This window comes from Arabidopsis lyrata, assembly GCF_000004255.2.
Source record: "Arabidopsis lyrata subsp. lyrata unplaced genomic scaffold ARALYscaffold_3, whole genome shotgun sequence".
Lineage (NCBI taxonomy): Eukaryota > Viridiplantae > Streptophyta > Magnoliopsida > Brassicales > Brassicaceae > Arabidopsis > Arabidopsis lyrata.
The window spans coordinates 21,637,191-21,663,617 of NW_003302553.1; the positions used below are offsets into that span (position 1 = coordinate 21,637,191).

The 26,427-nt window shown below is 37.1% G+C and overlaps 2 protein-coding genes across 2 annotated transcripts; both read left to right on the plus strand.

Moving 5' to 3' along the window:
- The first annotated feature begins 8,576 nt into the window (after window positions 1-8,576).
- Window positions 8,577-15,733, plus strand: LOC9322154 (transportin-1). The gene is made up of 29 exons (XM_002883978.2): window positions 8,577-8,919; window positions 9,316-9,603; window positions 9,773-9,862; window positions 9,993-10,070; window positions 10,159-10,239; window positions 10,417-10,467; window positions 10,614-10,699; window positions 10,814-10,880; window positions 11,277-11,333; window positions 11,420-11,449; window positions 11,532-11,591; window positions 11,705-11,818; window positions 11,889-12,002; window positions 12,095-12,193; window positions 12,270-12,395; window positions 12,477-12,551; window positions 12,654-12,725; window positions 12,861-12,971; window positions 13,295-13,378; window positions 13,521-13,628; window positions 13,830-13,931; window positions 14,080-14,142; window positions 14,219-14,293; window positions 14,378-14,449; window positions 14,554-14,678; window positions 14,761-14,812; window positions 14,890-14,958; window positions 15,060-15,119; window positions 15,234-15,733. Exons 1-29 carry the CDS (start codon window positions 8,734-8,736, stop codon window positions 15,312-15,314), a joined length of 2,676 nt encoding a protein of 891 aa, XP_002884024.1. The 5' UTR covers window positions 8,577-8,733; the 3' UTR covers window positions 15,315-15,733.
- A 5,267-nt stretch (window positions 15,734-21,000) lies between these two features.
- LOC110230154 (meiosis-specific protein ASY2-like) lies at window positions 21,001-23,447 on the plus strand. The gene is made up of 4 exons (XM_021032161.1): window positions 21,001-21,574; window positions 21,655-22,380; window positions 22,459-22,586; window positions 22,653-23,447. Exons 1-4 carry the CDS (start codon window positions 21,001-21,003, stop codon window positions 23,445-23,447), a joined length of 2,223 nt encoding a protein of 740 aa, XP_020887820.1.
- Window positions 23,448-26,427: the final 2,980 nt, after the last annotated feature.

Here is a 26,427-nt window from a genome sequence, read left to right on the forward strand (position 1 = left end):
AGGCTAACAAGAGAGAACAATATTCAAAAGCAGTTATGGGAAATGGCTAGCTATCCAAACGAACATAGACAAACACCAAATATTAGCTTCGATTTTTAGAGGAGAGGTATACGTAAATAATCCGGAATCGTCTATTTTTTTCTTTTTGTGGTAGCTCCACCCGGCTTAGCTTTCTTTTTCTTGGAAATGACTGAGGGCTCATTAGTGGTGATCGCACTATAAGAAATATATACATTGTTACTGCGAAAAATTTGCTATCATACATATTTTATAGCACTTTCATCAATGCTATGACATCGGCAGCTATGGTAGATGCCACTCATACAATAGCGTTTTCTGACATGCTATTATAAGTCGTTCAATTATTGCGGTAATAGAGTGCTCTACTATACTATATTATTATAGCACACTTTAGTGCTACATTTTATATTGTACTAGATAAGGACCCGTCCGATGGACGGGTTTATTTCTTAAAAATTAAAATCAAATTTAACAAAAAAAATAATCAACAACGTTGTGAGTAGAAATTTTTTTTCAAAAGTAAAAACAATATTTAATTTTTCACTGTTGCATTGTTTCTTTAACCACTAAAATTATTAATTCATAATTATTTCGAATGAAAGATATATCACATAACAATAATTAATGGTATACTTATATGAAGAACTAAAATTAAAAATATTCATCATAAAGTTGGTGAATAAAACCAAAGTGGTGTTTAATTAGACACGTTAAAAATATAAAGATGATAAATCGACTAAATTCTTTAGCCTTTCAAGCTAACGTTGCGGGTTCGATTCCTATATACTCGATTGCAATAACTTTATGATCAATCAATAAAAATTGATAAATTCAAAAAATTATAAGCACTATGATATATGAATCTTATATAATTCAAATATGAACATAGAAGTTAAAATAAAACAATTTTAAAATAGTATAACTAAATTCAAAATATCAAAAACAAAAAAGAAGCATATATGTTTCTTACATATTCAAGAATTTCAAATAAAATAATATAAAACTTTATTTAAAATCATCACATATTTCTAATTAGAAAATAATATTGACATAAATAATGTAAATTTGTAATTTAAATCATGACACATGTTGCTATCTTAATCATTAGAACTATGATATATTATAAATCTTATAATTTAAACTGAACGTAGAAACAAAAAGAAATAATTTAAAGATAAAAAAAAATAAACTAAAAATAAAAAAATTATAAACACGATGATATGTGAATCTTTAATAATTTAAATATGAAAAGAGAAATTGAAATAACCAATCTAACTATACTACAATCATAATTGAGAACAAAAAAAAACAGTTAAGTAAAAAAATATTACAAAAAGGAAAAAAAAAATTGATCTCACATATTTCTAATTGAAAAAATAAACTCAAATAAATAATATGAAGATTAGTTTAATTAAATCATCACATATTTCTAATAGAAAAGAAATTGAGATAAATAATATCAAATTTTAAATTAATATATAATAACATATGTTTCCTTTTTAATAAATTTGTCTTATTTTTTTCTTGTTTAATTGAAATATAAAAAACGTATAATTTCTTTATTATTATCTTTTGACATTTTAAAATTTTTTTTATAGAAATGAATTATTTACAGTTATTCTTATAATTATCTTTAACATTTTTAAACCTATTTAAATTTGTAATTACTTTCAATTATCTTCTTTTTTAATTTAAAAAGGAAATTTTTGTTTTACACGTGTCAAAATCTAAGTTCGATAGATTTGCCACGTGTCACGATCATATGAGTTATTAATTTTGAAAACCATACTTTAAATAATAAGATTGTAGTATTATTTATATTTACTATATAAATTTAGTTAGACTTATTTATAATTATTTTATTTGAACCGTGTGTTGCAAAATAAATGTAAGGTGAATTAAAAATAGAAAAATTGTTAAAAATACCCCTTTTGGTGTGCCCCTTTTCAAAAATGCCCTTTTTAGATGTCCATTTTCATAAATGCCCCTTTTTAAATCTGAAATTTTTATAAAGTTTTATTAGGTTTATAAGGTACTTATGGATTGTAACTACTACTTGAAGACTCGATCCAAGTATTTATAAGGTTTTATAAGGTGTTTTTAAAGGTTTTACAAGTTATTTTGAAGGATTTTTAAGGTTTTTCAAAGGTTTTACAAGATATTTTAAAGGTTTTTAAAGGTATTTAAAATGCATTTATAAGGTATTTATAAAATATTTATAAGATTTTAGATACATAGAAATGTAGTTTGTGTATGTTTTAATAATATTACATGCATATTTGGGTAAATTTTATATTTTTAAGAGCATTTTTATAAGGTTATTTTTGAAAAGTGGCATTGAAAAAGTGACATTTTTGCAAAAGCCCCTTAAAAATATATATATACACCGACGAACGAAAAATTAAGTATGTAGCCTTCTTTATTAGATATTTTGTTCTCTCTTCACCTACAATAATTAAGACAAAACTTCCCCACAAAACATGAATATAGTTAGTGGTGTAGCACGTGGGAAGAGAAAGATTTTAAGAAAATAAAATTATTAATTACAGGATATTTGTTTTGGGATGTAACATAAATGTTGGGGGTATGAGTAAGACGGCCATTTCAGATAACTACTGGAATAGCACGGAAATAAAGACTTTACGATATAGCATGTTAACAAGTATGTTATTATGTAACACCAATGTTAGTGGCGACAATGCAAGTAGGACTAACAATAAACGATGGTCGAAGATTAGAGTAAGTACTTGACATGTTAATAATACACTTAACATGATGAACATATTTTGGGTTATCAACCAACGTTGACTTAACATGTTAGCATGATGAGCAAACGTTGACTTGCGGCTGAATGATCATGTAGGGAATAATACATATATCAGGATAGTTAGCAGATAACATAGTATCAGAGTAATATTGTTAGTGAAACATGACAAGGAGTTTGATGGATGGATGGAAAGACTTAGATAAGCACCTACTTAACATGTTAATAATATACTTAACGAGATAAATATATTTTCAGTTATCGAACTGACAATTAGATTTCAAGGATTGGATTATATATGTGAACACGGTAACATTATTATAAATCTGGTAAAAAAATATTTAGCGTGATGAAACAAACGTGGACTTGCGGCTGAATAATCATGTAGGGAATAATACATATATCAGAATAGTTAGCAGATAACATATTATCAGGGTAATACTGTTAGCGAAACATGGCGGGGAGTTTGATGGATGGATGAAAAGACTTAGATAAGCACCTACTTAACATGTTAATAATATACTTAAAGAGATAAACATATTTTCAGTTATCGAACCAACAATTAGATTTCAAGGATTGGATTTGTGAACACGGTAACATTATTATTAATCTAGTAAAAAATATTTAGCGTGATGAAACAAAAGTTGACTTGCGGCTGAATAATCATGTAGAGAATAATACACGCATTGGGAGAGTTACAAGATAACGTGGTATCAGGGTAATATCGTTAGCGAAACATGGTTAAGTCTTTGATAGATGGATGAAAAGATTTTAGGTAAGTATCTACCTAAGATGTTAACAATACACTTAATGAGATGAACAAATTTTCAATTATCGAACTAACAATTAGGTTTCACGAGTTGGATTAGATATGAGAAGATATGTTAACAATACAAATACAATTATCAATTTACGAGTTCTGTGAGATTGAGTTACATATGTGAAGATGATAACATTATTATTAATGTGGTAACAAAAACATGAAATACCGAGATGTTAACTATAATCATCAAGATAGTGAGCATCTGCCAATTAATGGTCTGGAAACTTGGTTATCTCTAATAATAAAATTAAGCCGGTAATACCAATTTTAATCTAGTAAAACTATAGTTAGTATGTTATCAACCCTCACATCTTCTTCAGCGTCAGACCAAGATAAATATTTCTCCGCATTCATCTCAGTGTCAGGACAAATGATGGGATAAACGTGGATATGCGGACTCGATGTTGATATATTACTATGCTAATAATGATAATAATGAGCAGAAAGATGATAATAAAAAACATAACTTGAAAGGTCTCAATGTTAGCGTGTAAAAATTCTATTAACATGGTTACTAAAACGTTGTCCGCTAAGTCTGTTAGAATACTTTTTATAACTCACCCACCTTTTTGCATCTAAATCTTTCGCGTTGTCAAACTTATCGACGAGAGAAAAAAAATTAGAAATCGTGATCAAGTTAACACTAGACTTATCGAGTAGAGAAAGTCCTCGAAAAACCCTAAAAATAATTCACTCTAATCAGGTAGTGTTTAAATTCTGAACCAATCGATATAAAATGAAAACACTAGGTCTGAAATTTAAGACAATTGCCTTCACCGTTTTAGACTTCAAAAAAGATGCTGATTAGATTTTCCAGAAACAAGACGCTTGCTTTTGAACAAAAAAGATTCAGTTTCTTTGATTCTCCAAACAAAAATAATTCCTGAAAAAAGGTGGTGATTAGAATTTCTGAGACATAATTTAATTTAAATTATATTGAATTTCTCCAAAAAAATCAAATAAAAATATCTTATTCATGCCATCTCACACAATTCAGCTATATCCTAAAATTATTCTTTGGCAAATATATAGGTGTGCAATCGTCAATTATACATATACATTGTTTGCCACATATTGTCTTGTTGTGTCAGTTAATTTTCGAGTCCTCTTGGTACATATCTTCATAATATCCATAAATGTAATTGGATTTATAATATAATTTTTATATTTCACAATCATCAACATACATGACAATATTAATACATTATACATTTTTATATAATATTATATCAAGTTTAAACAAAATATACCTAACATCATAAAGACAAACTTCAATGTCGTCTCCTCTATTTGTTTCGCCTTCCCGTTAGCATTCCCGTGCATAATCCCTATAAGCATGTGTATGTGTATGAAAAATTGAAATTTTTTTACAAATACAACAGTCTCAATCCAAGTCTTAAACTAACATGATATCCCTGTTTCTCCCATCATGGTCCAAGCAAGATTGTATTTCTAGAAACCTTATTGATCCAATCAAAGTGTTCGATTTTTTGATGACTGTTGAACCATTCACTTTATCATTTTCCTTAGAAGGTATAATCAAAGAAGTTCGGTTTGTTGCAAGACTGTCTTTTGAAATATCTTTATTAACCACGAGAACTGCATTGTTTGGGGGCTATCTTTTGCCTATCAAGAACATAGAATAACATATATGTCTTCTGGATTGAACATATCCTCCCCACTAACTTGGGAAACCTACAACAACAATGTAAAGAGGGACTTAGTACTAGCCACGTCAACAAGAAACTACTAACTACATGTACAATAGCAAATACAAAAATTTGTAATCCAAAGAACGTAGAACACACAATAATGTAAAGAGGCAATTAGTACTAGCCATGTCAACAAGAATGTACTAGGTGTAGGTACAATATCAAAAAAAAAAAATTGTAACCTAGAGACGTAGAACACTGCTACTTACCTTATTGTCATTAAGGTAATATAATATTCCACTTGAAGTACGAACAAAGCAGGCATAGTGACCAGAATCCACGTCTTCACCTAGGTTGCATGGAATCAAAAGCGGGTACGCGGAAGCGAAGCGTTTGGAAACGTGGAAGCGATTTTTATAGAAATTATAGAAAGTGGGTACGTGTTGGAAGCGTATATAAAAATTAATATATATATATATATATACATATATAATAAATATTAAACATTATATCATATAAAAAATTATAATTAACATACAAATCTAATACATAAATTCTAAATATCTCTCTATATTTAAAAATCAAATAGTGTACGTTTACAATAGAGAAAAGTCAAATAGTTCAAAGTCAAAAATTTAAGATCATTCTTCATTCTCATTTTACTAATTCCATCAAATAAAATTGTTTTAAATTTTTTTTACCAATAAAAACATCATCAAACTCAAATTTCTCAAATTTAATTTAATTCAATTAATCATTTCAACATCTCCCTAATAAATGATTCATGCTGCTATCATTTTTCTAACTATGATATTTAAAAAAATAAAATACAAAATTAGTATGCAAAATTAGTTTTGGTTTTTCTTTTGTTCTATAAAAAAACTATCAAAAATAATTTCATATTTCTTATTTATTTTGTGACATCAAATTTTTTAAATGGAATCGCAAGCTTCCAAAATAGAATCGTAAGCTTCCAAGGAGCTTCCAAATTGAATTTTTTAGAAGCGTTATGGAAGCGAGATTCCGAAAGCTTCTGAGAGCTTCCGATTCCGACTAAGATTCCGAAGCGGGAAGCGGACGTCCGACGAAGCTTCCGTGCTTCCTAGGTCTTCACCATAATACATCGAATTACCTTTTTGTTCAATAAAAGTATTGTATTGTTACAAAGGAAATCATGAAGCTCAAAGATTAAAAAAATACATGAACAAGATTGTCTTAACAATTGTAAGGACATGTCAATTCTATGGAATATAGAGCACAAGTCGAAGTCTACTTACGTAGGGACCACTAACAAAAGGTTTCATGTCAATCATGTTGAGGAAAAATCGACATTTTTGTCGATTTTTCTTAATCTATGAGTTTTAAACCGTTTGAGATGTACCGTTAGAACTTGAAGGGTTTAGAAATAATTAAATTCATTTTATCCCTAACCAGCAACTATTAATGCATATGAAAAATAATTTAATAGTTGGACAAGTTACGAATATACTAATTTTTAGAACTAGAGATGTAATTTACCTTTCACCATTTTTAGTTTACTTATTTTGATATTATATTAATTAACTATAAGAATAATAGATATTTATCAAAATTACTATATAGTAAAGAAACTTTTTTAGTTATATATTAATAAAGAATATTATTTTCATGTGATGTTTGGCGATTAATGTTAGAGCAAAAGTAGTTCTAAAACTAACTAAAAATGGTGTATTTCGACACCAAAATGTTGTATATCCATAAAAATGGCTTAACTACCATCAATACATGATAATCGTATGAAAAAGATGATAGTTGTTGTTTGCTTTGTTTGTACAAATGGACTTGGTAAGTGTAGAAATGAGATTCACTATGTAATGCCACAACTGCCTCTACCAATGAGCATCCATATCCTCTCTCGGATCCATAGCCTCACCCTGTATAACGGTCGGTCTGTTGCGTCCGAGAGGCTTTGTTTACCGATCCTACCAATCACCACAAAATCTTTCTCTGTGTTTTGTCCTCACTCACACGGTTTCGATAATCACTTCCCAGAAGATTATTCATCCTGAAATTGCTCAAGTTCAAGCACGCCTAACTGTGGAGTTCTCTCAGGACGTTTTGACCGAAAAGATAAGTGCACTTTAGTGATATAAATGGCCAAATCAATATTTTTAAACCTCCCCACATTCACCACAATATTAATGAAACCGAGGTGTTATAATTCACTCCCACTAACAAATAGCAAAGTCTTCGTTGCGCACCAAGACCGTCACCCCTGAAGGTGTGAGCCCTCTTGACTCTACACTCGCATGGGTTTGGCTCTAATACCACTTGTAAGGCCTCAACCGCCCCTACAGTGAGAATCCACATCCTCACTCAGGCCCATGGACCCCGCCCCTGTTCTACGGGCGGTCCGCTAAGTCCAAGAGGCTTTAAAGACTTGTTTACCTATCCTACAAATTACCACATGATATTTCTCCGTGTTTTGTCTTCATTCACACTGTTCCCACAATCACATCCCGAAAGGTCACTCATCCTGAAATTATTCCAGCTCAATCACGTTTAACTGTAGTAGAGTTATCTCAGGACGCTTGACTGAAAAGATAAGTGTACTTTGGTGATATAGGTGGTCAACTCAATACTTTTAAACCTCTCCGCATGCACAATCATATTCTTGAAACCTAAATGTTATACACTACATTTATCTTGTCAATCGTACGATATTTATTAGCTACATTTAAAATAATATTTAAATTGATTATTTTTATTTTATAATTTTTAATATTGTGAAAAACTTAAAATTATAATGTTATTTTTTTCTTAATTTTAATGGAGCCTCAAAATTTATTGGTCCGGCTCTGGCTTCAGCTCATATTTAGATCAATGAAATCTCTTACCCAAATAAAATGTACATTTTTTTAAAGCTAAAAAGAACTGATATATATATATATATATATATATATATATATATATATATATATATATATATATATATGAATTATTTTCCCTTTTTAGTATATAAATTGTGTTTACAAGCCAATGCTTTCATAAATTTGGGATCTTATTCCAAGCAAATATATTTTTTAACCATAAACTATAAAATAAAAATTATATTTTGATGGGACAACTCAAGTTTTCATATTGAGTACATTTATAGACTAAATTTTATTTTTTATCATATATTTTCTTGGACTTGACATTAATTAATTAACTTCATCTATTTTTCAAGCTAATTGAATTTTATGAAAAAAAAAAAAAAAAAAACGAAGAAGTTATTTTGCAAATTCATAAAAAGCCCATAAGAGAAAACTTGAATAGAACCAAAACCCAACAAAACCCAACAAAACCCAAACTTAGCGTCTCTCCTTTCTCTTCTTCTTCTTCGTCTTCTGTGTCTTTTTCCAAACTTTTGCTGTGCGCTTTTTTTTGTCCAAAGAATCAATATTCTTTTGCCCTCTCACACGAGTCATATTTACCTTTTTGCCACAACAATCATGGCGGCGACGGCGGTGGTCTGGCAACCCCGAGACGATGGTCTCGCTGAGATCTGTTCTCTTCTCGAACAACAGATTTCTCCTTCCTCCGTCGTTGACAAGTCTCAGATTTGGAAGCAGCTTCAACACTTCTCTCAGTTCCCTGATTTCAACAACTATCTCGTCTTCATCCTCGTTCGCGCTGAGGTTTTCCAACTTTTCTCTACTCTCTCTTCTCTTCCTGAGGTTTTTTTTTCTCCGTATTGACTCAATCTACTTGTCGAATGAGCTCGGATCGTTGAATTTTCCTAAGAATCTCTTCGTTTCTTCTCTTCGTTATTAGTTTCTGTGTTTTGTGCCCTAATGGATGGATATATCTCCTTATTGATCATATTCGTCTATGTCAATAGTTGGTGTTTATGTTGTATGACCTTTGTGATTCAATTGACTTGAAGTTTACTTGTATCCAAATAACATAAATGTTGTTTATTTAGTTGCATTTACATGCTCTAATTGCAGATCCTAGACAAGAACTCATTAGGTTTTATGCATTTGTATCTAAATATCTGTTTCCTAGCTGATGTGTGCTTGTACGATGATCAGGGAAAGTCCGTAGAGGTTCGTCAAGCTGCTGGATTGCTTCTGAAAAATAATTTGAGGGGTGCTTATCCATCCATGGCTCAAGAAAATCAAAAATATATCAAGTCGGAGTTGCTGCCTTGTCTTGGAGCAGCGGACAGGAATATCCGGACCACAGTTGGAACTATCATCAGTGTTATTGTTAATATAGAGGGAGTTTCTGGATGGCATGAGCTTTTGCCAGCTCTTGTTACTTGTTTAGACAGTAATGACCTAAATCACATGGATGGTGCCATGGATGCATTGTCAAAGGTATGTAGCAGCTGTGCTTTACCTTTTCTGTTTCTTGCTCTTGTTTGTTGAACCTTTGGTTTATGAACCATAAGCCTGTGTAATCCAAAGTTCTGATTGTTGGTTGTGATCTATTTGGAATTCTTTCAAAGTTTTTGTAATATCTACATTTTGTGTTCTTATCGATCAGATTTGTGAGGATATCCCGCATGTCTTGGATACAGAAGTGCCTGGCTTAGCAGAACGCCCTATCAACATTTTCCTGCCTAGGCTATTTCAGGTAAACATCTCATATTCCTACACAGATTTCGGAACTTGGTTGTAGCACTTGTTTAGGTTCTATTTTGATTTCTTTTCGTCCTGTTGCATTGGTTGCGATAAGATTGATTACCACTCTTTTGTTTGAGCAGTTTTTTCAGTCACCCCATGCTTCACTGAGGAAGCTTGCCCTGGGTTCTGTGAACCAATATATCATAATCATGCCTGCTGTAAGTATTGCAAAGACTACTTGTAAAGCTTTGTTTTTGTTTTATATGTTATAAAGGACCGTGGATGGTAACAATCGACGTTTGGCAGGCTTTGTACAATTCCATGGATAAGTACCTTCAGGGGTTGTTTGTCCTCGCAAATGATCCTGTAGCAGAAGTCAGAAAATTGGTATGCGTCTTATTTAAGCTTCTATCAATTGTTTCTTATTTTTGTCAGTACAGGAGAGGGTTATTTCGTCTTCGAAGAATTGGTTTCTTTAGCTGACATATGATTCAATCAGATTCCCATCTCATATCGGATGTTCTTATGCTTCTGTAATAATGTCTTTTCTTCCTTTTCTAAAAGGTCTGCGCAGCATTTGTGCATCTCACAGAAGTACTCCCCTCATCCATAGAGGTATTTCTCATTGAGGTTTTATTATACACATTGCTTCAAATCTATTCCAAAGTGTCCCTTGTTTTGAGGTACTTCATATGTTTAGTTTGAGTATTTCGTCTACCCTGCATCTCAGATTTGTCTTCGTCTCTTATTTTCTATTTCAGCCGTATCTCAGGAATGTCATGGAATACATGTTACAAGTTAACAATGACCCTGACGAAGAAGTGTGTCTTGAAGCATGTGAATTTTGGTAAAATGTTATTCTCTTTGTTTGCTTTATAGATGACGGTTTTATACCTGTTTTTCTCTTATGTTCCATCCTTGTCCTCATTTAATAACATAAAGCTATATTGTTGTTTGGCAGGTCTGCATACTGTGACGCCCAGCTGCCTCCAGAGAACCTGAAAGAGTTTCTGCCTGGCCTAATTCCAGTTTAGTGATACTTCTCCTTTTCTTCAGTATATGTTAGAGATAGAATCCCAAAACCAGAATAAAACTCAAAACTCTCTTTATTAAAACTAAGATAAAGATACTGTAACAAGAATAGAGCAAAAGCTCCCAAGAGAACTATGTTCTCTTCCTCTCGGCCTAACCTGATCAAATCCTCCAAAGCTCTCTATTGCTTGGATAGGCTTCACAAACATAAACCCTTATTTATAATAAAACGTAAAGTAAAATACTCTAGGAAAAGTAAATAAGAAAATGGAAATCCTAAACTATTTGCTAAATCATAAAATAGGAAGTATTCGTATCAGTATATTTTTGGGCACTTAATAATTTACTCAGCTGGTGTAGCTTGTAATGTTCATAAAATATATCTGTTTTAGGTGTTGCTTGCAAACATGGCTTATGCAGATGACGACGAGTCACTTTTGGATGCAGAGGTTGTTTTTCTGTTGTTATTATATGTTTTGTCACCTTTCTCAATATAATTGCCATCTATATATATGAAAACTGCTCACTTTTTCAGGAAGATGAGTCACAACCAGACAGAGATCAGGTGCAGTTGTTTGTTCTTGTGTCTTTGATTTTTCTTATAATTTTTTCCTCTTCAATTTTCATTCATTTTGGTTCCCCTACAGGATTTGAAACCTCGTTTTCATACATCAAGACTTCATGGATCAGAAGATTTTGATGATGATGTACGTGATTTACTTTTTTGTGTCATTTGATATCTGTACAGAAAAGCATGTGTTATATGATACAAAAATATTAATTCTATAGATCCCTCTTTAATGACTGTCTCTGGGTACAGGATGATGACTCGTTTAACGTGTGGAATTTAAGAAAGTGTAGTGCAGCAGCTATTGACATTCTCTCTAATGTATTTGGAGATGAAATCCTTCCAGCAATCATGCCCCTAATTCAGGTAAATGTTATTCCTCTTAGTCTTTTTGAAATGAACACAATTAGCTAAACCCTGTTCTTCCAAGCTGCAGACAAATTTATCAGCCTCTGGTGATGACGCCTGGAAACAAAGGGAAGCTGCTGTTTTGGCTCTCGGGGCTATTTCTGAAGGCTGCATGAATGGTCTTTACCCTCATTTGTCTGAGGCAAGTTCGTTTTTGATCCACATCATCTCATATATATGATTTTTCTCTGCTCAGTTGATATACATCAACATGCGAACGCTTTATTTCTACAGATTGTGGCATTTCTTCTTCCTCTTTTAGATGATAAATTCCCGCTGATACGAAGCATATCTTGCTGGACGCTTTCTCGATTTGGCAAGTATCTTATCCAGGTATGACTGGAACAGGATATTTCACACTTTAACTGCTTCAAACGGTCTTTAGATGATTCACTGTTTTATTTTCTAGGAAAGTGGCAATCCGAAGGGTTATGAACAATTTGAGAAAGTTCTTATGGGTCTTCTCCGCAGACTCTTGGATACGAACAAGCGGGTCCAGGAGGCTGCCTGTTCAGCTTTTGCAACTGTTGAAGAGGTACCTATTGGCTTTGCAATGTGGGTTTTGGTGTTATTTGTCGATGTTGGTTGACCATGTGAATCTTCTATGAACGTGTAGGATGCTGCCGAAGAGTTAGTGCCACACCTGGGGGTAATACTGCAGCATCTGATGTGCGCTTTTGGAAAGTATCAGGTCATTAAATTCTCTTAAACTGCTTTGCCAGACTAAATATCCGTGGTGGCTATTATCTACTTCAAACCATTGTTTACCTAACATACAATTTTCATATACCAGAGACGAAACTTAAGAATTGTTTATGATGCTATTGGAACACTGGCAGATTCAGTTAGAGGAGAGTTGAACAAGGTATAACAATTGGGTTTGTACAAGGTTAATCTGATCTTGTAAATTTAGATCCTTGACTAGTAGTTTTTCAATTCCATATACTGGTGGTAGTATAATTTTTTTTTGTTGCCTACTTATTATTCCTCTCTTATGCAGCCTGCTTATCTTGAGATTCTGATGCCCCCACTGGTTACAAAGTGGCAACAGCTTTCCAATTCAGATAAAGATCTATTTCCATTGCTAGAGTGCTTCACATCCATTTCTCAGGTATGGGCTACTTGTCAAGGTCTTAAGAATATCTGTAAGGTCTTGTATCTGTTGCACGAATGAAACTATCCTTGATGATCCTACTCAGTGAAGTTATAGTGTTGGTAGTTTTAAGATCACTGAAAAAGAATCCTGGGGGTTGTGGGTCAGCTAAAAATCCAAAACTTCCAGCATTTGATCAACGATTATTTTTGGAAGCCTGAAACTGCTACTAATAGAAGGATATATCAGTTATGATGCCTGACAAGTTAATCTTGACCTAAAATTAGACTGGTTGCAGCATGAACTCTCTATGTCTAACAAATTGTGTTTCCATGTTTCAGGCTTTAGGTGTAGGATTCGCTCCATATGCTCAGCCTGTTTTCCAGAGATGCATGGATATCATCCAATTGCAGCAGCTGGCTAAGGTTCCATTCAGAATTCTGCGATTTCATCTCATTTGAGAATTAGAGTGACTTTTCCAGTTTCCTTCGTCACAGGCTTGCATGTACATAACTATTGCATGTTTTTGTTTTCCGTTTGATCAAAGCTCGCTTCTGTTGTTTGTAGGTTGATCCTTCTTCTGCGGGGGCTCAGTATGACAGAGAATTCATTGTTTGTTCTCTTGATTTGCTTTCTGGACTTGCTGAAGGACTTGGCAGTGGGATAGAGTCTCTGGTACTTCTTTTTCTTTATGTCTTGCTCTTACAATCTATTATGCATAAGTTCTAACTAAGTGGATAACTTTTATAACTGCTCTGATCATTGTTGTTCGTATAACATGATCAAGTGGATGGTTGTGTCTAATGTATTGTGGTATAACATAATTGAGTTGATTTCCAAAACCGGATATATTCTTATTATGTTGCTCTTATGCAGGTTTCACAAAGTAACCTAAGGGATCTGCTTCTCAATTGTTGCATTGATGAAGCTCCTGATGTCAGACAAAGTGCTTTTGCCCTAATGGGTGATCTCGCAAGAGTAAGCCACATATTCTTTTATTCTTATTTTACTTTTAACATAAAGAAACAGTAAGGGAAGTGAAGTTATGTGAGATTATATGTTATAATTCCGACTCCCTTTTGCTAGTTATAGTAGTGAAATAATGCTTTTTGGCTACTACCGACAGGTATTCCCGGTCTATCTACAACCCCGCCTGCTTGATTTCCTTGAAATTGCAAGCCAGCAACTGGTTCGTATCCAAGTTTTATTGATACTATACCTATTCTCTTCTTCTATGGCACTGATCATATCTATGCTTTGTACAGAGTACAAACCTCAATAGAGAAAACCTTTCTGTCGCAAATAATGCTTGTTGGGCCATTGGAGAATTAGCGGTCAAGGTAATACCAAAATACTATTTCTTCTATTGTTGCTTGAAGTTTCTGGTTAAGAGCAGACTCACTGATATGAACTCAATGTTTCAGGTTCGTCAAGAAGTTTCACCAATAGTGGCCAAAGTTGTCTCTTCCCTAGGCCTGATTCTTCAACATGGAGAGGTGACTCTAGCAGCCTATAAATTTGACCTCTTGGCCACGTCTAAGTCTATCAAATAACTGCGGTATTTGATGAGTATGCCTAATTTTATTCTCTTGTGAAGCAGGGTGTCAATAAGGCACTAGTTGAGAACAGTGCAATTACCCTTGGGAGACTAGCATGGATACGTCCAGACCTCGTTGCACCACACATGGAGCACTTTATGAAGCCATGGTGCATGGCATTGTCAATGTTAGGGAACCTCTGTGTTATTTTGGAGTCTTTTTCCAACTTCTGCTCCATAGAACAATTTCTTATCATACTTTCTTTTCAGGGTACGTGATGACATTGAGAAAGAAGATGCATTTAGAGGATTATGTGCAGTGGTATTGCTCTCTACTCTTTTCTTTGTGCTCGAAACATGAATAAGTTTGATATTTACAAGTGTTCTCCACAAATTTAGGTTAAAGTGAATCCATCAGGAGGTGTCAGCTCACTTGTTTTCATATGCCAAGCCATTGCGAGTTGGCATGTAAGTGAACAGAAACCAAACTGTTCTAAAATCAATATTGTTACCGAGCTTTGGAACAATTGGTTGTGATACACAAATATCAACTTTCTTTTTTATCATAGGAAATAAGAAGCGAGGACGTCCAGAACGAAGTCTCCCAAGTACTGAACGGTTATAAACACGTAAGCTATGCTGAATTTAAGTTCAGTGTTTAACAATCCTAAGCGGTTACTCCCGTACATTAGAAGTGATCTGAAGTCAAATGACTAATGCCTTTTAATTTATTTTGGGTTCAGATGCTGGGAAACTCATGGGCGGAATGTTTATCTGCTTTGGATCCTCCCGTAAAGGAAATGCTTGCGAGATATCAAGTGTAACATTGATCGTACACCGGTTTGTATTAGAGGAATATGCTCTAGCTTATTCATTGCAAACAACAAATAGAGTCACAGAGTTTGAGCAAAAGCGCTTGAGACATCATATTTTTTTGCAAGATTCAACGAAGGGCAAAAATTTCGCAAGAGAAGACATACAGTACAGAGTATGGGTGTGTGTGTGCTCTTCAGATTACATGGTTGGAATTTTTTTACGTCCTGTCTTTATTTTTAATCCTATTTCTACATCGATTCTTCGTCCTCTTTTGTTTTGCGGGCAACGTTGTATGGTGGTTTGAGCAGTTTTGGTAAGATTTCTAAACCGAAAGAGCTAAGCAAAGTCAAGATTTATTGTTCTTCAGCTTGTGTGAACTATTAAACCTGTGGATACCAATAAGAAAATGTGATTGGGATTTTGTGTATTGTCTTCCATCATTCTTCAGTTGCATTTACGTTTTTCACCTCTTCACAATAATGGTATCTCAATAGTCAACTGTTTAAGTATGATTCGAAGTTCCCATGATCTCCCTGAATTCAATATCTAAATACTATTGCGGTCTATTGTACATTTGCAATGTTTTTAGGGCTAAAACATGAGTTTATCAATATAACGGGTAAAGATAATTGTATAATAAATACTAAAGGGTAACAATGTGCAATAATAACATATGTATTAGTTTGGCATTTATAAGCTGTCACCATAAATTCAGGTTAAAGTGGATCCATTAGAAGTTTCTGACTCGCTTTATTACATATGTCAAGCCATTGCGAGTTGGCACGTAAGTAAACAGAAAACTAACTCTGACCCTCCTAGCTATATTTAAATTCAATCTCGTTACAGAGATTTGGAACAATTGGAAATAAGAAGTGAGGACGTAAAGAATGAAGTCTCCCAAGTGTTGAACGTTTATAAAAACGTAAGATATACGTACTTTGAGTTCAGTGTTTAACCATTTCAAGTGCTTAGTTTCTCATTTACATATATTTGAAGCAATCTGATGTCAAATTATTAATGTCTTTGATTTAATTTTATGTGTTCAGATGCTAGGAGGAAACTTATGGGAGCAATGTCTCTCTTTTTTGGATCCTCCTGTGAAGGAAAGGCTTGCGAGATATTAAGTGTAACAATGATTTTACACCGGTTTAGTCTCAAAACAATGTCGCTTATTCTCATTGCACTCATTGATCAATAACTAGAGTGACAAAGTACTTTGAGCAAAAGGTGTTTTATTAGTTGCATTTACATTTTTAAATCCAAAATGTGATTGTTTGGATTTGGATCCATGGTATACACAAGCAAAATTGGATCAATGAGAACTCTGTTAATTAAGTTGTAGTTTCATTAAAAATACTATATTTCTTTTATCAACATAAGATAATTAATGTTTTCGTTTTACCAAAAAAAAGAGGAGAAAATATAGATACTAACCATGAAAACTAAAAGAATTAACAAACTAATTAGGGTTTTGTGCAAAAAAAATCCCTCCAACTCGCCCATTTTTGTAACTTTACCATTCATCTCCGGAAAATGTAGATTAATTATATGAAGTCTAAAATAATACGCAATGTAACCCTTATTCGCTACCGTCAAGTTCGTAAAATTTTGACAAATAATATGTCAAATCGAATCCCTCGGGATGAAGAGTTCAACTTTACTTTCAGAATTATAAAAACTAATGTATGTGACCCGAAAAACGTTTACAATATACGTATAATACATATAATGGTTATATTGCGTATTATTTTAGACTTCATAGGATTAATCTGTATTTTTCGGAGATGAAAGGTAAAACTGCAAAAATAGGCGAGTTGGAGGATTTTTTTGCGCAAAATCCAACTAATTATTATGAGTTATAGTGTTTTGTTAGAGGAGTAGAGGAAATGACCATTTAACTTTCATTCACATTTTCTCTGTCTCATCATCTCTCTCAAATCTTTTAATCTGATTTCCCCCACAAACTTTTGCTGCAAATCTTTCGCCGGAACACTAAATCGTCGAATCGCTACCACCACCACCACCACCTCCACTCTAATCAAATCTAATCTCTCACTATCGTCATCAACACAACATCCACCACCATCAACACAGCATCTACCACCATCTTCAACACCACCACCACCAATCATATTTAATCTCCCACCGGCCACCACAACCACCAAGCACCACTCCCACTCCAATCAAATCTAATCTCCCACCATCGCCATCAACATAACCTCCACCACCATCCTAAACGTCACAAATCAGATTTAGTATCCCATCACCACCACCACCAAACCACCACCCCCACTCCAGTCAAAGTATTGGGATATATACATATTTATGTTAATAAGTATATTTCGGAGATATATCTTGCGGAGAATAACTTGATCTCCAAGTTTAGTTTACCTAATATTCATGTGTCTATATATTGCGATGTAACCGTGTCATATGAACAAAAGAGAATACATTCTTCTAAACCTAGTCGTCTCTAGTTTCTACATGGTATCAGAGAAACGCTCATGATTCATTGATCTCTCTTTAATTTCAAAAATTCTCTTTTGTTTTCGTGTTTACTACTCTATTTTCTTTGTCGATCTTTGATTAAGATAAAAAAACATGTTCGATGGCTAGTGAGGATCTATCGATGGTGCCTAAGGTTATCGACACTACAAAAGTCACACCTTATTCAATGTTCTCTGGTGACAATCCGGGATATATGATTTCCTCTGTTCAATTGACCGGAGAAAATTATGCGGAGTGGGCAACAGAGATGCTCAACGCTCTCAAAACCAAGAGGAAATTAGGGTTTATTGATGGTTCCATCAAGAAACCCGCAGCTGGAGATCCGGAATGGATTCTTGGACAAGTGTGAACTCGATGGTTATTGGATGGCTGAGAACTTCAATAATCACTCGTGTTTGTTCGACGGTGTCATTCACCTCGGACGCGTCTGAGTTATGAGACAGTTTGAAGAAGTTCTCGGTTGGGAACAAGGTGCGAACCCATCAGATTTTGTGTCAGCTTGCGGCGTGTCGTCAAGATGGCCAATCCGTGATTGATTATTACGGATGTCTTGTTGTCTTGTGGATGATCTCCACAGTTATCGTCCTCTTCCTGTGTGTACCTATGTGTACCTGTGGTGCCGGTGACGTATTCGCAAAGGAAAGAGAGGATGAGAAAGTGCATCAGTTCGTTATGGGTCTTGATGAGTCTCGTTTTGGTAATGTGATTTGTGCAATCGTTGACGCGGATCCGATGCTTGATTTGGTACAAGGTTATGCTAATGTGATCTAAGAGGAGCAGAGACTTGCGGCATTGAAGAAAAAGGAGCAACAGCTGGACGCAATCGGGTTTGTTACTCGCCATGAATCTTCTACGTCTGATTCTTCTTTGATGACCGGTGATGCCTCTGGTTTTGCAACACGATTTTCTCCAAGTGGTAGAAAAAACAGAGACCGTAACTTTGCGTGTCCCAACTATGGAAGGCAGGGACATGAAAAAGAAGTATGTTGGCAGATCGTTGGATATCCCGAGTGGTGGATAGAACGAAACAAGTCTGGTGGAAGTCATGGTTCAAACCGTGGACGTGGATCAACATCTGGACCCTCTGGTCGAGGCCGTGGATTCACTATAGTGGCTCACGCCACCAGTCCTGATGCCTCTGCATTCTCATTGTTGGGGTCGGATCCCACACATCTTCGGTAGGATCCACTTGGATCTGTCCACGTCATTATTACATAATAATCCTCTTGGATTTCTAGATATTTCATTGCGAGAATCGAGCTCGACCTGTCGGAAGTTCGATTCAGTTTATTAAAGAGCTCGATCTTTACCAGTACGGAGTTCGCTCTTATTCAACATATAGTTCGCATAAAAGAAGGCCGAAGCGAGGAGAATATTGTTCGAGGTTCGCGGCAGCGTCAAGACGCAGGAGTTTGGAGTCAACAAGAAAGAGTTCGGAAGATCCACGCGAAGCCCAATATAGTTCAAATTCAAGCCGTTTCGGTCAAATTGTAACCTACATGATTAATGCGGATCAATGCGATTATGAGCAGTAAATGACCGCAATGATAATGTTTTCTCTATAAAAACAACCTCAAACGCATGTGTTTGGGAGAGAACAACTTTTTACCTCTTACGATCAAGCAATACAACATACTCTTTCTTTTACAATTTCGCAAGGCTTTTTACTATTTTATTCTTGTCAAACTCTTTCGCTTTATTTAGTTTCTTGGTTACTTTCCTTTTTAAATCCTTATTTTCATTTGTTGATTTTAGAGTTTTTCTCCACAAAATTACTTAAAGACAAACGAGTGTGAATCCTACATCCACATTTTGGCGCCGTCTGTGGAGAGTTACCGTAAAACTCTTTAATCTCAAAATCTCTCTTTTTCAAACCAAGAAACTATGGCTGATCAGCAAGCTTTGAGCAATGCAATTGCCTTGCTTACTCAGTCAACCACTGATCTGACCAATCAGATGGGTATACTCGCTAGTGCCAACGCCACTTTTGGTGAAAGGTTTGTTGGGGTCGGATTCCATCCTTTAGCGCCAAGCCAGACTTAGAATACTTCGGGAATCTTTCGGCGATCGCCTCGGTTGTGGATGTCGGAATCCGCAATACGAATTTTAAGATATAACTCGGGCCGTCTAGCCTTGCTAATTCGAACAGCAATCGTCAAAGAGAAAATAAAAGAGTGAAGTATGTGTATTCGTTTATTGCTCAAGAAAAATCCCCCCCTCTACAATGGTTTTCGTTTCCTATTTATAATTACAAGATTTGAAACCGAAATCGCTCGTCAAGCCGCAGATCTCGCCTTCTTTACTGTTTCCGTTTCGAATCTTCCCGATCTGGCAGATCCCGTGCAATCCGCCTTCATTTAACTCGCGGGATCCGACGTTTTACTCGAACTGGGCTTGAACTTATCGGGCCGCTCTCTTCGTCCCCTGGACTGGGCCGACGGCCCACTTCGTCTTATTGATTCACTATCTTTCCGGGCCGGATCCGAGCTGCGGGATCCGACACCAACAGTTTGCCCCCCAAGTGTTCCGAAGTGTATGCTTCGGGATACTTATGATACTGAAAATCTTGTAAAAAAGGAAATTCGACATAAATACCGTCAATCTCGGGGTTTTTCCGTGTCCGAGGTGACGATTCAAGATCCTAGGGTTTTCATTTTTTCCCGCCAACCGAGAGATTCTTCTCGGGATCGAGGCGACGCTTCGAGATCCTAGGGTTTTCACTTTCCCGCCAAAACGCTCTATATATCAGACTGGACCCTTCGGGTTCTGTACCTTGCCTTCAATACCCACGATCCACTTCTGTCCTCCGTTTATTTAAAGGTATTCCTCTCCTCCTTACTCCTAAATTCTCTGACTGATTTTGTTCTTCGCTTTGAGTTCTTGAATCCGATTAGATTTTTAGAAGTAGATTACTCTTAGCATCTGCTTTCCGCTAGGTTTAGTCCATAGATCTGAAGATCCTTTAGATTTTCAACCGTTAGGTGTGAAGAAACTCCCGTCAATTGCCGTTCCTCCGCCGTGCTTCTTCGAATTCCGGTGGTTCTTCTCCGTCATCTGAAGAATACTCTCCGTCGAGATCTTCATCTCCTGGGTTTTCGGCGAAGATCTTCATCAGTGTTCTTGAGGGTTTCTCGATTCATTTCTCGCCAGATCTTTTTTCACCTTTAGAAATTTCAATTTCGTGTTATGGCTCCGAAGAAGAGTAAGAAGATCCGAAATGAATCTTTCATCCTCGAAGATGAGTTCGGGAAATACTTTTCCTCGGAACTTGATGACAGGAAACTAGCTCTGATGAAAGGCGGCTGCGGTATCCCTCGACAAGTTAAATTAATAGCTCCGGAGCCCAGAGAGTCTCCTGAATCTCCTCCCACCGATCATTGTTGTGCTTTCGAAATATTCTTTTCGGAATGCGGCCTTTCCTTTCCTTTACCAGAGCTTCTGATAGAACTTATGCACGAACTGGGGATCGCTTTGCCTCAGCTTTGCCCGAACGTTGTTCGGATAGTACTATGCCTCCAGACTCTTGCAGAGGAGAATGGATACCGAATTACGCTATCCGACATTTTTCATCTCTACACAATGAAGAAGGGGCGAACCCCGGGAACCTTCTTCCTTAGCCCGAGGAGTCATTTCAGGGTCTTCGGAGACTTTCCTGAAAAAGATGAGAAGTGGAGGAAGTCGTATTTCTTCTTTCCTGTTGACGAGTTCACCTACGGTCCAAATGCAGGACTTTTTGTTCGGGACTGGACTCGTCGTCCTGGTTAGATGGTTTTTAGGGATTTAATGCATTTTATTTCTTGACTTCGCTCCTCGGTGAAATAATCCTTTTTGTTTTTGCAGTTAAACTTCCGAAGACACCGGTCTCCCATACCTTTGCAGAACAGTTCATCAGGATTTGTAATCAGAGTGACCTCGCGTGGGAACTCTTTACTTGTGAACGAATTCGGAACTCGTGCTGCCGTGTCCGCAATCGCTCCGACCTTATTACCTCTTCTCCTCCTCATACTTCTCCCATCATCGACAGAAACATGTCTCCAGTCTCCTACCGCGAAGAGAAGAGGCTCCAAAAAGAGAGGGAAAAGGTTAGGCAGGCAAGAGAAAAGGAGGATAAGGCCAGAATGGTGAAGGCCCTGGAAGAGGGAAAATCCAGATCCGCATCTGGGAAAGGAAAGACTTCCGGCTCTGTTATGCCGGCATCTGAGTCGAAGACTTCTGATCGTCAAGATCAAGTAAAGGAGTCTGCTGGTAAAGAGATAGTCCGAATTTCGGACTCCCGTTCCTCCCGATCATCCCGGGAAAAAGAGTGTTCTGATGGGGGACCAACTGCAACTTCCTCGAGGAAACGCAAGAGCGAGGACTCGGATGTTCTTCCTCTACATCGCAAAAGTCGTTCTCACACGAATGTCGATGCGAATCCTCCCGAAGATGCCGGGACTACTAGCCAAAGAGCTAAAGACACTTCTCAGGGGACTCCGCTGTCCGAACCTCCCGTTCAAGTCATGGTCTTGCCCTCACGAGACTCAGAGAATCGGGAATCTGGTCGTCAAGAAATCCCTATTCCAATAGGTAATCCTATATTGTTTTTCGATTCTTCTTGCAAAGCACGAATCATTCATATTGATTCCCTATAAAATTTTCAATCAGCCCCTCCGAAATCTCCAGCTGATTTCATGAGGAACTTTACTCCGGCTGGGATGAGGATCCCGGCCTTCAGCGAGCTAAAAGAAATCAACAGGGCGAATTACTTTCGCTTCGCCGACAAACTTGGAGAGGTACTACCTTAAATTTTTACTTCAGCTCGTTTCGCTTGATCCAACGGTTTCTTTCCATCTTGATAGATTATGCTCGAATACAACACCACATTTTCTTGTCACGAGAGCCAACTCTTCCCCGTGAACGAGCTTGACAGCCTTAGGACTCGAGTTGCTGAACTCGAAGAAGAGATCCGTCAAATGAAAGAGATGGAGGAAGAAAATGCTAAAGCTGTGGCGAAGGCCAACGATATCCGGGAACGGATGTTGAGTGCCGAAGCTCGCTGTAACCATCTTGATGTAGTTAACACGGATCTGTCGGTGAAACTGAAGACCGGAAAGAACATGTACCTTGAGGCATGTGACAAGATAACTTCGCTGGAGGCCGAAGTAAAGCGAAGTGAGGAATGGTGCAAGGTTGCTGCGGAAAAACGGGACGAGGAGCTCGCAGCAGCAAGGAAGGATGAGCGGAAGAAACTCCGAGAACACTACAGTGGCTTGATCTCAAAGCATGAGATCTACCTGAAAGTCCTGAGTGAGAATGAGTCAATAAGCAACCGAGCTGCGGAGACTAGAGCAAATCGGGAGCTTCTTGAGGAGCTTAAGAGAGGGGAAATCCCGGATATTGATGCCGAGCTGGAGTCTGTGAAGAAAGATGAGGCGGATGCGGAGGCCAAAGTTAACAAGATAAACGCTCTCAAGCCTCGTCCTGATGAGTTTGCTCATCTCTTCGTTGCCACTCCTCCTGAATCGGCACCTGAAGGTCCATATACCGAGGAGGAACTTGCAATTGATGAGTTCGGTTCGAACAAAGGTCTCATATCCGAGCTCAAAACAGCCCAGGGATCGGAGGAACAGCGACAGCAGGATCCCGAAGCCTAAAGATCCTTGATTTGATTTCCGGGGTTGTTATGGCTTAAACGGCCCTCCCTTTTGTTTTTAATTAGAACCTTTTGCTTTTGCTTCCCGTTTCTTTTGGATTTAAAAACTTAAGCTATTTCCTTCCTGAAAATCTTTTTGCTAACGTAAGTCGGACAAAAAGTTCATAAAGGAAAGCGAAATACAATTGAAGTACTTCCGGTTTTCAAGAAACATGACACGAGACTTGGACATCAAAGTCCGAATTGAACTGTGTTGAACCAGCTATTCTCTTAAGTAAATATACTTAGAAATTGTTTTAGAAGAAAAATCTCCGTTTGTTTTTAGAGATAAAGATTCGTCTATTCGAGCACTGAGCTCGGACGAAAAGAATCTTAAATAGTACGAAAATAACTTTTTCGGTTTGCGAAGAGCGAATTACGAGATTACTCTCGGTTTTACGAGTTGCGAGATATATCTCGGCTTTGAATATTTAGACTGTTTCAACAATGTAAATATTTTATTGATTTAGAGACTGCACTGGAGGTCCGAGCTGCCTACGTACCCAAAGGTGGGGATCAAGTCTGTCGTAGTTCGATTTACAATAGAAATAATGTGATTAAATAAAGTATCTCTTCAAATGAATGGAATTCCAAGCTCTCCGAACTGCTTTTCCGTCCATATTCTCCAGACGATAAACTCCGTTGCGAACTACCTGAGTAATTCGATAAGGACCTTCCCAGTTAATACCTAGCTTTCCAGCTCCATCTTCGGTAGTATTTTGCTGAACTTTGCGCAATACCAAGGTTCCAACGTCGAAGTGTCGACTTCGGACAGTCGAATTATAGTATCGAGCTGCGGCATTCTTGTAATTTTGCATTCGAATCAAAGCTCGATCTCGCCGCTTCTCAATGGTATCAATAACATCAACCATCAGTTCGATATTTGCTGCCTCGTTCTGCGGGTTATTCATTCGTCTCGGACTTGGCACAAATATTTCAGCAGGGATTACAGCCTCCATTCCATAAACTAATGAAAATGGTGTTTCACCTGTTGCACGCCTAGGAGTAGTGCGAATTGCCCAGAGAACACTTTGTAGTTCATTAAACCAAGCTCCTTTATGCGACTTAAGTTTTTTCTTCAAAGTGGACAAAACAGTTTTGTTCATTGCTTCAGCTTGACCATTACCCTGCGGGTAACGTGGCGTTGATCGACTGAGTCTGATTTGCCATTCTTCGCAGAAAAATTCGAATTGCCGCGAAATGAATTGAGGTCCGTTATCAGTAACGATCTCGTATGGCAAACCGTGCCTACAAATGATGTCTTGCCAAATGAATTTGCGAACTTGAACCTGAGTTATGTTTACGTAGGCTGCCGCTTCCACCCACTTCGAGAAATAATCGGTAAGAACCAGGACAAATTTCACCCCGCGCGTAGAAACATGAAGGGGCCCAATAATATCCATAGACCATTTCATAAACGGATAAGGCGAAGAGACTGATGATAATGGCTCGGTGGGTTGGTGAATTGAAGGTGCGTGCTTCTGGCACTGCTCGCACTTCCGCGCATACTCCTCGCAATCCGCGATTAATGTGGGCCAGAAATATCCGTACTTTCTTACTTTATAGGCCAAAGAGCGACCTCCGGAGTGATTTCCGCATACTCCGTCATGAATCTCTTTTATCACAGTACGGACCTGCTGTCCGAAAATACAGATCATGTCAGGACCCGAGATGCTTCTTCTGTAGAGGATGTCACTCAAAATGCAGAAACGAGCACTTTTAGCTTTCAACTTCCGTGCCTCCCACTTATCCGCAGGAAGAGTACCATTAAGGATGTATTCTCTGATGGGAATCCGCCAGTCTGCCCCCCAATCCGGGAGCGGTAGCGCTGGTAGTGGTTCCGGATTTAGCGGTGTTCCGATTAGTGACTCTACTTCGGAGTTCGGTTCAGTTTCCTCGACCCCTTGTGGTTCTTGTTCCACACTCGTCCTTCTTTGCATAGACCGTGTAGTCACGAAATTCAGCTCTCCGGTGGCTATACTGGGATGTTCAATTACTTCAACAGGGATCATTCGGCTCACTGTTACTTCGGAACTCGACGCCAATGCCGCTAAGGCATCCGCCGCTGAGTTCTCACTTCGCGGAATTCTAGTGAGTTCGAAACTGAGAAACTTTCTACTTAATTCCTGAAGCTGAGCGAGGTAAGCTTCCATTCTACCATCTTTTGCTTCATAATCACCGGAAAACTGATTAGCAACGAGCTGCGAGTCGCAAAATGCCCGTAATTTTGTGACACCTATCCCAACCGCTAGACGAAGTCCTGCAAGGAGAGACTCGTACTCCGCCTCGTTATTCGACGCATTAAATGCGAGACGAAATGACTGTTCAATTACCTCACCATACGGGGATTGTAATCGGATACCGATCCCGGAACCCTGTTTTGAGGACGCGCCGTCCACATGAAGTATCCAAGGTCCTTCGTTTTCTTTGGCCCCTTCGGAGACCAGAGGTAGTTCGATCAGAAAATCTGCGAGGACTTGAGATTTCATGCTTGTCCTTGTTCGGAACTGAATATCATACTCGCTCAGCTCAATTGCCCATTTCACCAATCTTCCTGACTGACTCGGGCTATGCAAAATTGCTCTTAAAGGTTGCGAAGTTAGGATTATAACCGTATGAGACTGAAAATATGGTCTTAATTTCCGAGCTGAGGTAATTACTGCCAGAGCTAGCTTTTCCATCATCGGATATCTCGATTCCGCTCCCGAAAAAGACTTGCTTACATAGAAAATCGGTCTTTCATCGTTCCGATCCAATCGTACTAATACTCCACTTACTGCGCTCTTAGAAACCGAAACGTACAAGAAAAGCTCTTCTCCGAACTCAGGTTTCGCTAACACAGGAGGTGTGGACAAATAATCTTTTAGATCTTCGAAAGCCTTTTCGCAATTCTCATCCCAGATGAAATTTTTGTTCGCTTTTCGGAGCAGATTATAGAATGG

Excerpts from the sequence above, each read along its gene's own strand:
- LOC9322154 (XM_002883978.2), top strand. The coding sequence starts at position 8,734 with ATGGCGGCGACGGCGGTGGTCTGGCAACCCCGAGACGATGGTCTCGCT. Across the intron at positions 12,972-13,294 it reads GCTTCACATCCATTTCTCAG|GCTTTAGGTGTAGGATTCGC; the intron begins GTATGGGCTACT and ends TCCATGTTTCAG. Across the intron at positions 13,379-13,520 it reads AATTGCAGCAGCTGGCTAAG|GTTGATCCTTCTTCTGCGGG; the intron begins GTTCCATTCAGA and ends TGTTGTTTGTAG.
- LOC110230154 (XM_021032161.1), top strand. The coding sequence starts at position 21,001 with ATGGCTCCGAAGAAGAGTAAGAAGATCCGAAATGAATCTTTCATCCTC. Across the intron at positions 21,575-21,654 it reads GGACTGGACTCGTCGTCCTG|TTAAACTTCCGAAGACACCG; the intron begins GTTAGATGGTTT and ends TTGTTTTTGCAG. Across the intron at positions 22,381-22,458 it reads AGAAATCCCTATTCCAATAG|CCCCTCCGAAATCTCCAGCT; the intron begins GTAATCCTATAT and ends ATTTTCAATCAG.